A 12,171-nucleotide genomic window follows, 5' to 3' on the forward strand; every position below is an offset into this window, starting at 1 on the left:
TGTGGAGGGGACTACCGAAGAGAAAGGGTTTAGCAATGACCAAAACTAATTCCATATTCACTGATTGACTCCCATCGATGACTAATCGATTAATGTATCCACAGTGCCTCAGAGAGGGATCTCTCCTGGCTGCGAAGGACTCTCCGTCGTCGCCAACGCCTTGGCTCTCTCCGAGTCTCTCTGGAACTCAATTCCTTTGAATGTGTTTATTGTTTGGGGAACATTAAGGGAGATAAACAGCCCTTGACCTGGGTCAATCATCGTCCGACAATAAGTCAGGCGAAAATTGCTGATAAAAGTTTTCGCTGCCTTCGCTGCCCTTTGCGGCCCTTCTGTGTCCCTTCTCAATCATGCCACATTTCATTGGCAGCTCAATGGCGATAAGGTGCCACACTTTGTTTTGGTTTAATTGTCAAACCGTTTGGCCGTTTATCTTTATGGCAGGGCAGCCTTGGCAGCCTTGGCAGACAGCCTGGCTGCGACAGACCCCAGAGTGTTTCAGGCGAGGTCCGAGTCGAGGTCTCACTACCCTTCCTCTTCCCCTGTAGGTCCCAGCGAGCCCTCCTGCCCTGCCCTGCTCGGTCCTGTCCCTCGCTGAACTGTCAACTGTCAGTCAGTGCTAGTGCTGCTCCTCCGCCCCTCCGCTACTCCGCTCCTCCGCCGAGATGGTCCTCTGTGGAACATCAATATGTGACTATGTGCCACTCAGCCCGCTGTCCCTGCTCTCCCCTCGGCTGTGTTGTCTTTGCCTTTTGGCCCATGTTCGCAGTGTTTTGCAGCATGTTACTTTTTGCCTTTCTGCTGATAACTGATATTTGACAACTTTTGATCCACTGACATTGACGGCGGCAGGCGGCCTCTAGTCTAGGACTCTCTTCCACTCTCGGGCTCTGCGATGTGTGGGACATTTAAGAAATTGGACAGCTGCTGCGAGGAGTGCCTAGGCCTGGGCCTGGGCCTGGGCCTGGTCATGGGCCTGCCTGTCCGTCTCCATGTCATGCAAAAGAGTTATTTGCCGTCCATCAATGGGTGAACGAGGACAGGCATGGAATGGATTGGACTGGCGACTGTGGACTGTGGACTAGCGACTGTGGACTGTGGAGTGTGGAGTGGGCCTCAAGTATCACAATATCCTTCCTGTTTTCGGTTCGTATCGGTTCGTGCTTGGATTTGATTTGTATATTTTCTCACACAATCTCTTGGAGCGATTTCCCTCCCTGTGAGCATTGCTTCACGGCTGCGTAAGCACCACAACAATTTCGCAAAAGATTTACCGTGAAACATTTCAATAAAACCCACCCCCCCCCCCCCCCCCCCCCCCCCCCCCCCCTCTGCCCCTCTGCCCCTGTCCCTGCCGTTCCCCGGTTCGCTGCATGATGATCATTTCAATAACAAGCCTGCCACTGCCACTGCCGCTGCCACTGCCACTGCCACTGCCACAGAGAGGAAGCCACAAAAAAGGAATCGCCTTCCGGTAATGGTTATGACCACGTCCGCGTACAGGGTCCGCCATTGAAAGCCGTTGTAATATGAGTAGAGAGTGGAGCAGAAAAAGCCACTTTATTGAAATGAGCCAACCATCGAATTGTGGTCTAAATGAACTCGTTTTCGATCCAGAGAGAGAGAGAGAAAGAGAGCGGGCTGGAGAGCAGCCCTGTAATTTCCTTTTGAAAGCCACCGCTCGGCGCATCTCCATTTCCATCTGCCTCGGCTGCTGCTGCTGCTTTTGCTGCTGCCTTCCCATCCATCGAATTTACGAGGTGGTCAAGATTGTGCCAAAAACAGAAAGAAAGAAGAACACACTCGAACGAGGGGGTAATTATTTTGTACATGAGGCACCCCAGACCCCGAAGGGAGGGCTCTGCCGGCGACTACACTTGACTGCCGTTTAAGTTGATGAATATGGAGTTCTGTGGCACGGTTTTACGACTCCCTCCTCGACTCCCCGGAAAAGGGGCTGCTCCATTAGATGGCGAGAGATGAGGTTAATTCGCTGCCAGTTTCGAAAGTTTTCTAATTACAACAAGCCAACGGCAGAGGCAGAGGCAGAGAGGCACGGAGGCACAGAGGGACGGAGGCACAGAGGCAGGGGCACATGTTAATTGCTTCCCACTTCCCACACTTCCCCACCCCCCACTCGCTCACATCAATGTTTCGGAAAAGTCAGGCCCTAATTATTAATAAGCGCCAACGCGGTGGATGTCATTGTCAGAGGGAACCCCCCCGTACCCCCGTACCCCCGTACCCTCGTACACCCGTCCCCCCGACCCCTGGTGGCTGGCTGGCTGGCTGCTGTCATCATTTTAATGCCGACTCGTTATTTTATTTATCATCAACATCATTTCAAGCCCCAACGCTGACAGGCCGGCAGTCAGTAGCTGCTGCAACTACCTCTTCCCAAATGGGGAAGAGGAGCAGCAGTGTGGCAGCAGCAGCAGCAGTGTGGCAGCAGTGGCAGCTAGGCTGTGTGGTAGGGAATATAGGGAGTGCTCTGCTGCTGCTGCTGCTGCTGCTCCCGTAACATTCGAGTACGGCGCAGATAAAAGCCTTTCCATGTCGCTTCAAATTTAAGTTTTCAATTAAAAAAGACATAAAATCTACGAGTATGAGTCGCTGTCGCTGTCGCTGCCACTGCCACTGCCACTGCATGTGTATCTATGTGTATCTATGTGTATCTATGTGTATCTATGTGTGTGTGTGTGTGCGTTAGTTATGTGTATCTGTGAGTGACGTTCCACGAGCGCTTCAGCGGAGACGGAGTCAGAGACAGAGGAGGAGACATCGGAGGAGGCGGAGGAGACATCGGAGGAGGAGGCTTCATCAAGGGAATAACAAATATTGTAAAGTAGTTTGACTTTGACAGACCCGTCATAACTGTTTAAGTATCGCCGCAAACGGCGCGGCAGATGCTGGGGCAGATGCCAGACGACCCAGAGGTTAAGAATGGGCCAAACGAATCACTACCAAAGTTTTCCAAAAGTTTTCCCACTCCCAGTCCCCGAAATTGGGGTTGAACATTCACACAGATACCCTTGCAGATGAAGATGCAGATGTTTCTGCCAGGAGCTCAACTTTCTTCGATAAATTATCGATAATTTGCGCAGAAACAGAAAGAGAGGCCAGCAACAGGTACCAAAGAGATACATTTCACGGCAGCTTCCACTTGCGTCGATAAACAGTCGATGATGAAAGCTTGGAAATGTTTGGACTCGAATAAATATCTCTCAGCTAGAGACACACTTCCGAATACCGAATAATATCGGTAAATAAATGGTCCTCTGGCTATCTAGAATAATAGATAATCTTCCAGTTACATTGTTTTCATGACAGAATCGACTTTTATCGATAAATGATCGATCCGGGAGGGAAGATCGATCAGGAAGATACAGAATACATATCTCCAGCTCTGGTATCTATTAAACCTTAAAACTTAATCGACCCACCATCGATAATCGAAGGAAGGAAGAAGGCCTACCCCTACCTAGCCTTTCATTGCTAAATGATCGATTATAAGTAAAGGGTTTTGGCATCAATGGTTGAAACTACCATATATCGAGGCGTATACAATCTCCACTATTCGTACAACTCTTTCTCTCTTCAAACCCCAGCCCCAATCCCAATCCCAATCCCAAGCCCAAAGGGCATCCCACTTTTCGGAACAACAAATTTTTAACCGTTTCCAACAAATTAAACTTGAAAACACTTTTATGATTACGAGTATGATTCGCCCTGTCCCTCCCTCTGCCCCTCTTCCCCTCTGCCCCTCTTCCCCTCAGCTGCAGTGCTGCCAAGTAATGTGATCAATTTAAATTCCCAAAAAAGTTCCACACAAAAAGTGGAGCATTTATCAATTTTTATGGCTCTATTCTGTTTAGTGGATTGTTGGCTGTTGCTGGTGGCTGCTGGCTGTTGGAGGTTGCTGGTGTTTCTTATTGCTGCTTTTGGCCCATTTGCTGCCACGAGATACGATATGCAAATAACTGAATTTCTGTGTGTTTTCAACACCATATTTTTGAACACTTTATGGCCTCACGCTTTTCACACACAGAGAAAATTAATGCAAACTCTGGACACCATTTGGAAGTGGTCGTTATGGCCTCTCCGCTCTCCGCTCTCCACTCTCCACTCTCCGCTCTCCACTCTCCGCTCTCTGCTTCTTTTGTGTCCAAAATTGTTGGCTTGTGCCCATTGTGCGGGTCAGCTCAGCTCAGCTCAGCTCTTGGGAAAGTGTGGCACGGCATTCGACTTGTGGCAATTCTATGGGCCGTGCCGCGCCGCGCCGGGCTGCTTTCATTGTTGGCTTTTGGCTGTTGGCTGTTAAACGGAACGAAACCAAACGGTCAGCCTTCTGGCTAACTTTTGAGCTAAAAAGATAAAGACAATTATTATCGCCATTATCGCCAGCATCTGTTTTTTTTTGGGGTCTGGTTTGGGTTTGGGTTTGGGTTTGGGTTTGCGTTTGGGGTCTGTGCGGATGCTTCCTACGTTTGAAAATGATATGCTGGCAGCAGTGTCTTTGGGGTTCTCCCATTCCCCCATTCCTATTCCCATTCCCATTCCCCCATTCCTATTCCCATCCCAATGCCGCAATACAAATTGGCAATAACCATCAATTGGCCTAAAAGCCGAAAGCGGCTAAAGGTGTTTTCCAGCCAGTGTTTGCATTAGAATGAGCTATGCTATGCTATGCCTACCCAAGACCAGAGGAGCAGAGAGGCAGAGTGGCAGAGAGGCAGAGGGGCAGCGTGGCAGAGGGGCGGCTGCCTCTATTGCCTGGAATCCCCGACGATTACAGTACCGCTGATCGCTGGTGCTCTCCTTGATTTGCTTTCCATTGTCTTTGTTTTCGTTTGGAAATACCCTCGGTGGAATCGGGCATGAATACTAGAAGGCTTGCTTCATTCAGTGAGGAATAGTAGAGCCCTCCTGGAACATCCATCCATCCCTGAGAGCTCAAAATACTGCGTACCCCCGGCTCACTCGCTTTGGGTTGAATATCGTGCCGGTAGTCCCATCTTTCGTGCCGAATTGGAGAACACCGCAGAGATCCCTGCATCCATCCGCGATTAGTGTATCCAAAACTTCGCTTAGCCCAGAGATTCCTGTGGCAATCTTCTCTCTGAAGATCGTGTAGCGATCGGCGGGGCCATAATTGTTCTTTTCGGCATTTCGATGCTGTGGCCAACAAATGCGAATGCGAATGCGACTGCGAATGGTTACAATAGCATCTAGCCGGCAGTTTGGACAAATGGCACTCACACACACCGCCAGTCCGCTGCCGTGGCACACTCCTTGCCGCCGCACTGCTTGCCACACTCTGAACTCCGCTGCACTGCTGCACTGCACTCTGAAATGCACAAATGCATCCGCATCCTATGGTGTGTCCATTGTTCCATTCGAATGTTCTTCTGCCAGCGGCTGCTTCTGTTGCCTGCGTTTTATTGAATGTAGAATCAGGGGCAGAGTCAGGGGGCAGGGGCAGGGGCAGGGGCTGGGGCTGGGGCAGGGGCATTCCCGCGCCTAGCGCATAATTGTAGACTCTGGTATGATAATTTCCAACCTATCGGATGGGGATTGGTATCTCATTGATGTTGCAGAAATGTTAAGCGAAATGTTGCACAGAAAATCTTTCATGCCGCCACAGGAGACACACAGAGAGTGGGGGCGGGGGGGAGGGAGGGAGATGCTGCCAGGGGTCGTTGCCGAATCGATTGCCGATGTGCCCCATTAATTAGTGGAGCTGGCGCCCATCGCTCGTCGTTCATCGCTCGTCGTTCATCGCCCATCGCCCAACGCCTGGGGATATTTACCATAATAGACAATTCATCATCAAATTCTGTGTGCCCCCAAAGCAGGCCCCCTTCCCCCTTAAAGCCCTCATTCAAACTGTCAACTGCAGTTCCTAGTCTCGTTCAAGCATTCCCCTCTTGAGACGTCTCCGCTGCCTGATTTCCTCTTCTACGATACGCAGGTTCTGCTGGGCCCTCGATAATTGCACTGTCACTTGGCTGAAGACATGGCAATTTGTGGCCATAAAAGCGCGCAAATTTGTTATCCCCCCCCCCCCCCTGCAGCCACTCTCCCCCTCTGTATCTCTGTGGCTGTGGCTGTCTTTATGAGGCCTGTTGATGAAATGGAAATGCAAAAGACCCAGTGAACAGATCTGCACAGACTCTGAGCCACAGCCCAGGCCAGAGACCCATTGAAATCCATTTAATCGAGCCATCATTCCGCTTGCCATCGTCTCCGTGGAGCTCTGTTTGTTGATTTATGAAATATTTTGCGCCGCATTCGCGCCAAATGAAAATCCATTGCCCATCGTCCAATTTCATGGGACCGCGGCAGAGCCAGAGCCAGGGCTAGGGCCATAGCCATGGCCATGGCCATGACCATGACCAGGGCACGCGTTCTCTTGGATAGTGGATAGTGGATGCTGGATAGTGGATGCTGGATGGGTTTATGGATGTGACTGTGGCTCTGTTGGGCGCTCGTGTTCATTCTTAAGCAGCTAAGAGGCGTTGCACATAATTTGCTTTGATCTGTTTCGCATTTGGCCAGCTGTCAACCCCGAAATGGGGCAGAGGGGGCTTCCCCTCTTCCCCCTGGATGATGGCTGACAATGGAAGCCATCTCCTGGAGAGCCATGCCGGCCTGCTGTTTAGGCGTAGGTTTCTCCGTAAATGCCAATTGCCAGAGATCTGTTTTGCAATCAGCCCGCATGTCCAAATTAATTTGCTGAAATAACAAAATAACAAATTGAAAAGTGCTCTCCGATCTGCGATCTGCGATCTGCGATCTACGATCTACGATCTGTGCGCAGGAAATGAAGATTTATATATAGAATACAATTTATGAAATGTTTTCTTGTATCTTTCGAAAGCACTTGCATTACCATAAAACCTTCGAACGAACCTCCCAAAAAGAAACCAAAATTTATGTTAATTTCCAAATTCGAGGCCCCAGAATTGCTTCTAATAATGTGGCCTGCCCTGCCCCCCTTTCCGATGATCCCCCACTTGTACTTTAGATCCAGTGATAAAAAAAAGTCTAAAGCAAACACTCGACTCGATTCGAATCGACTCGAAAGCGCGTCACGTTTTTCGGTGGGTTTCGCTCTTCGCTCCCCACAAAAAAAAACTGTGGTCTCTGAGTGCCGGGGAAATATATGTTAAGAAAATAGATCTTCAGCTCTTGAGTTGTTCAGTTTTTTTCCAGTACTTTTGGATGTGTAACAAATTGAGGTTTGAAGACCAAGCCCCAAAGCCCACCATCGATTGTCATTATCAATGTGATAAGGCCATCCATCGAGAGGAGCAGCAGACGGGGCAGCCGCGGCAGCAGTGGATGCCTCATCTGTGGCACAGCTGCTGTCAGTCGGAGACGCATCCACAGTCGCGGGGGAAATACTTCGAATGCACTTGAGACATTTCTCTTGAACTTCAACGCCTGCCATGCCGCTGTCAAAATATTTCAATGGGTTCTGCTCCCCCCCCCCCCCCCCTCCCCCCTCCCCTGCCCCCTGCTCTTATGCTCTCTCCAATTCAATCCAATCCAATCCGCTCTGATTCTGATTCTGAATCTGTGTTTTTTCCCCCCTTTGTTGCCTTTTTTTATGGGGACGGACTCGTTGTGCGGTCTTTTGATGAGATCTCAATATGACGGCTGTCCAATCCGTATCTCTCTCCAGGGAGAATGAGAATGGTTGCGTGGTGTGGACTGGAGTGGCGGTGGCGGTGGAGGTGGAGGTGGGGCAAAACAGTTTGTTAGACAAATTAAATCTGTTATTTTCAATTTTCAATACAAACCAGAAACAACAAACACCAGAGGAGGGACAGCAGATGGGTTGTGGGGGGGGAATGAACTTCTAAGTAAGTGAAACTTGTTCTTAGAGAGAGCCTGGAGAGACCTTCCCAATTTGCCACAGAGCCGCATTCCCATGTCGCGTTTTGTAACCACAAGATGATCGGATCGGATCGGATCGGGTAGATCGGATGATCGTCGGCCACCGACCATCCTCTCTCTCTCTCTCTCTCGCTCTACTGACTGCCTCCTCTGTCTACACTCTCGCATATTCTTGTATTTATAAGGTTTCTGTCATTTCTGTTAAGGATTGAGTTATTTGCTTGCCCAGAGCCCAGCCCCAGCCCCAGAGCCCAGCCCCAGCCCCAGCCACAGCCCCACATGTTTTTACCTTCTCTCTGGAGGACGGGGAGAGCGCCTTGGGGATGGGACGTGTGCAGAAAATGCGGTTGTTTTGTTATTGTAAGGCGATACTTTTTGCCCCAACGAGAATCGATCGCAACGATAAAGATTGTCGCACTTCATTCCGCAGTACATAAAATGTGAAAAATCTTTGTATAAATCATAGATGGGAGCCGCCCCTTTGGTCTTTCGTTCAAGGACTCCAGAATGCAAGAATAAAGGAAAAGCCGAAGAAGAATAACTGAAATATAATGCTCAGAGGGAGATCGGTTGGGAGCTAGAAAAGATCACGAGTTTCGGAAGTTTTCAGAGTCGGCAGGCTCAGCCTTTCCAATGTTATAGAAGGAGTAACTTCTGGGCAATTATCCCCCACAATCACCTCTATTTTGGCTTTGTTTGATGGCTTTCCCTCGATTTACCTTTAAAGCCTTTAAAGCGGAAATTAGTTTACACTCGAAGGGCCACCATCTGGCCAAATCTGGCAATAGAATTGCCATTTTCCTGGGCACTTAATGACATCAAATTTCCATGGCCGACAAAAGCCTTTTGTTTGCATGTGTGTGTGTGTGTGTGCGTGTGTGTGTGTGTGTGTGTCATTAGCATTGGGTGGGTCGGTGGTCCCTCCTTTGGAATCAGAGAAATTTCCCACAGCAATCAGAACTAATTTAATTGTGATAAACGACAGCTGCAGTCAACAATATTATTATTGCAGAATTTTCCCAGAGCGGAGTAGGGTGGGGCAGAACTTAGAGAGCAAACAATAAAATAGCAATTAAAGCAGCAGCAATAAACATTTGATTGCCATTATTATTTTCCAATATGTACAATATTCATGCAACATGCAGAATCCACACACACACACACACGCACGCACACACACACAGAGATGCAGATGCAGAGATACACTCGTGCGAGTGGGTAAATTGTTGGCCAGCAAATTGATAAAATTGCAATAAAGTTAATTTCACATGGGCCGACCGCCCGCCCGCCCCTCCCGCAGAAGGAGGGGAGGAGACGCCACTCGGCTCTAGCGGCTCTAGCGGCATCTCCGTATCGGCATCTCTGCATCTCTGCATATCTGAATCTGAATTTGCTTTTATTGACACTGTCTTATCATAACTAAAATCATTTGCATGCAAAACAAGGATCGGATGGGGATCCCCGGGGGTGCCAGGGCTGCCAGGGATGCCACGGATGCCAGGGAACGGGGAAAGAGCAAGAGAATTGTCGCTGGCAAACATGAAAATTCAATAAGCATAAGAATTTCAAATTTACGATGAAATTAACAATAATATTGCAGCCAGCAGTTGCCGGAGGGCTGCACAACACGACGACACACGGACACACAAGGGGGGCGGGGGGGGACACTTCCTATCTATCTGTCTCAGGCTGTATGTCTCTCTGTCTGTTGCCCCCCCATAGGGCGGCGGGAGAACTCTAGGTGGTGGAACAACAACAAAAACAACAAAAGAAAGCAAGAAACTCACATTTGCACGGGTCCATTTTCGATCCTGAACGAGAGTAAGAGCGTATTCACTTTGTTGTGCAGTTTGCCACAACCATTGATGACCTATTCAGTGGTTCTTAACTGTAAAACTGTATATCCCATTTAAACCAGGGCTAGGATAAGCGCAGATGCGTTTTTTGGGCTTTGGAAGAACTTCCGCATCGACAAAAATCAATTTTCGTAGCGATTTCCATCGTTTGGTTGACTTCCAAATGACATGCGAATTAGCGGCAAAAAAAGAGACAGCCTTATGGGTAAAGCATGCAGTTAGAGAGAGAGAGAGAGAGAGATATGTGCTGAGAAAGCTGCTGCAGAAAGGGGGGCGAGATTGCGGGGAATGGCAGAAATTAAGGGATGATATTCATATGGAGACCATACAATCGATATACATCGATAGATATCGCAGGGAAAGCGAATAAAGAGCACAGCAAGTCCATGGATGTTTTTAAAACATGAAACTATATAAATTTAGTACATATATCCCCTAGCAGATGGCAGCGAGCACAGGCACAGGCACAGGCCATCGCCCGAGACCCAGGCCCAGGCCCAGGCCCCGTCCCGGACTCCCAACGTCACAAAGCGTCACAAAATGCTCTATTTTGCACGCAAAGTGAGTGCGGAATTGCGGCACGAGGCTGTGGCCAATCTGCAAGTAGCCTTGTCCAGGCCTACAGCAGGGAAGCAGGGGAAGGCCGCACTGCAAAGCACTTGCAGAAGATTCCTATGCACCTAAGTATACGCACTGCCGAACTGCCGCGTGAGGCGCCGCTGCGTCTGCGCAGAGTGCTTCAGACGGAGGTGTACAACACTCTCGACGTCGCGGAAGCGAGCAGAGCGCATTCCGGGCCTATAGTAAATAGTAAATCAAACACTTTGCAGGTCTTGTGGGATGTGTGATGCAACAATGTACATCTCTGGTCTTTATTCGCGGTGTTGTATTTGTATTATGTTCTTATGTTTTTGGTCGTTTGCTTATGTTTGGTATGGGGTGTGGTAGGTGTTGGTTACTGCCAGCCAATCGATTTGAAAATGTGGTCCATCTATTGTGGAGGTGTTGGTGGGGCAGTGGGGGCGACAGGCTTGGCGTAGCGAGCGGTCCACTCGCGTGCCAAGCGGTCGTACTCCTCGCGGTCCTTCTTGAACATGGCGGCGGCGGCGGAGTTCATGGGGCTGTCGGAATTGGGGTCCGACAGCAGCGATTGGATGGAGAGCAGAACCTTTTCCACGGTCAGGGACGGCGACCAGGCTGAGCTCAGAATGTCCACACAGATTTTGCCGTTGGCAATGTTGCAGTGATAGATTTTAGTGAGGAATTTCAAAAGCGGCGGTTTGAACGGGTAGCCGGTCGGAAATTTGATTTCCAGCGGGAAATGCCCGCCCTCATAGGGCGTGTTCGAGGGGCCTAGAATAACGGCGCTCCAGGTGTAGATGGAGTCGTCCACCAACGCCACTGTGCACCCCTCCGTCGGGTTGCTCGTCATCATGGCAATCTCCTTGCGGATGCGGCGGGCGCATATATTATCCTCGTGTCCAGTTTCTTGAGTCGCATCTCCAGGGCCAGCGGTTGCAGGCTCCGCGGCGTCGCTGCGGTCTGGGGCCACGGCATCGCGCACAGCGTTGTCGAGGCGCCGGGTGGCAGCGCGCGGACGGCCGTTAGCATCGAGTCTCATTCTTCTTAGAAGCACTCGGGGCACCCTCGGCATGACGGCAAACAGTCTTTTCAGATGAATTTCAATTGAAAAAAATTACTGCTTGCGAACGCTCTTACACTTAATACACTAGCACTTGATCTGAAAATGCGAGTCACGGCATATGACAGCCGTGTGGCAGAGCTTCCTTTGACCCGCTTTACAACACTTATTCCTTTCCTATTGGAAAAGCGGGCTGTGAGAGCGAGAGCGAGAGAGCCTCAGTTCTTGGACTGAAACACACTAGCACTTGATCTGAAAATGCGAGTCACGGCATATGACAGCCGTGTGACAGAGCTTCCTTTGACTCGCTTTCCAACACTTATTCCTTTCTTATTGGAAAAGCGGGCTGTGAGAGCGAGAGCGAGAGAGCCTCAGTTCTTGGACTGAAAGCATATGACAGCCGTGTGACAGAGCTTCCTTTGACTCGCTTTCCAACACTTATTCCTCTCCTATTGGAAAAGCGGGCTGTGAGAGCGAGAGCGAGAGAGCCTCAGTTCTTGGACTGAAAGCCGGGAAGCTCGTCTGGAATGCTTCGTGAATGCTTACAAGAATTTTGGTGTTTATATGTCTGTCTCTTGTCTTCTACCAAAGACAATCCCAATAGTAAAATTGTTTGCACTCCAAGGTCCAGGGCTGGCTTCAGGGCTGGCTCCAGGGCTGGCTCCAGGGCTGGCTCCAGGGCTGGCTCCAGGGCTGGCTCCAGGGCCATAGAGGAAGAGCGCTGAAGAGCCAGCCCATGATGCAATTATACAAGGTGGTCTCGTCGGGAGC

General features: G+C 49.8%; 1 protein-coding gene across 1 annotated transcript; it reads right to left on the reverse strand.

Moving 5' to 3' along the window:
• Positions 1–10,599: 10,599 nt before the first annotated feature.
• LOC6599540 (ubiquitin-conjugating enzyme E2 D4) lies at positions 10,600–11,505 on the reverse strand. The gene has a single exon (XM_002024598.2). The coding sequence runs from the start codon at positions 11,410–11,412 to the stop codon at positions 10,750–10,752; it is 663 nt and encodes a 220-aa protein (XP_002024634.1). The 5' UTR covers positions 11,413–11,505; the 3' UTR covers positions 10,600–10,749.
• Positions 11,506–12,171: the final 666 nt, after the last annotated feature.

This window comes from Drosophila persimilis, unplaced genomic scaffold (assembly GCF_003286085.1).
Source record: "Drosophila persimilis strain 14011-0111.01,24,50 unplaced genomic scaffold, DperRS2 tig00000863-arrow-arrow-pilon, whole genome shotgun sequence".
NCBI classification, from domain to species: domain Eukaryota; kingdom Metazoa; phylum Arthropoda; class Insecta; order Diptera; family Drosophilidae; genus Drosophila; species Drosophila persimilis.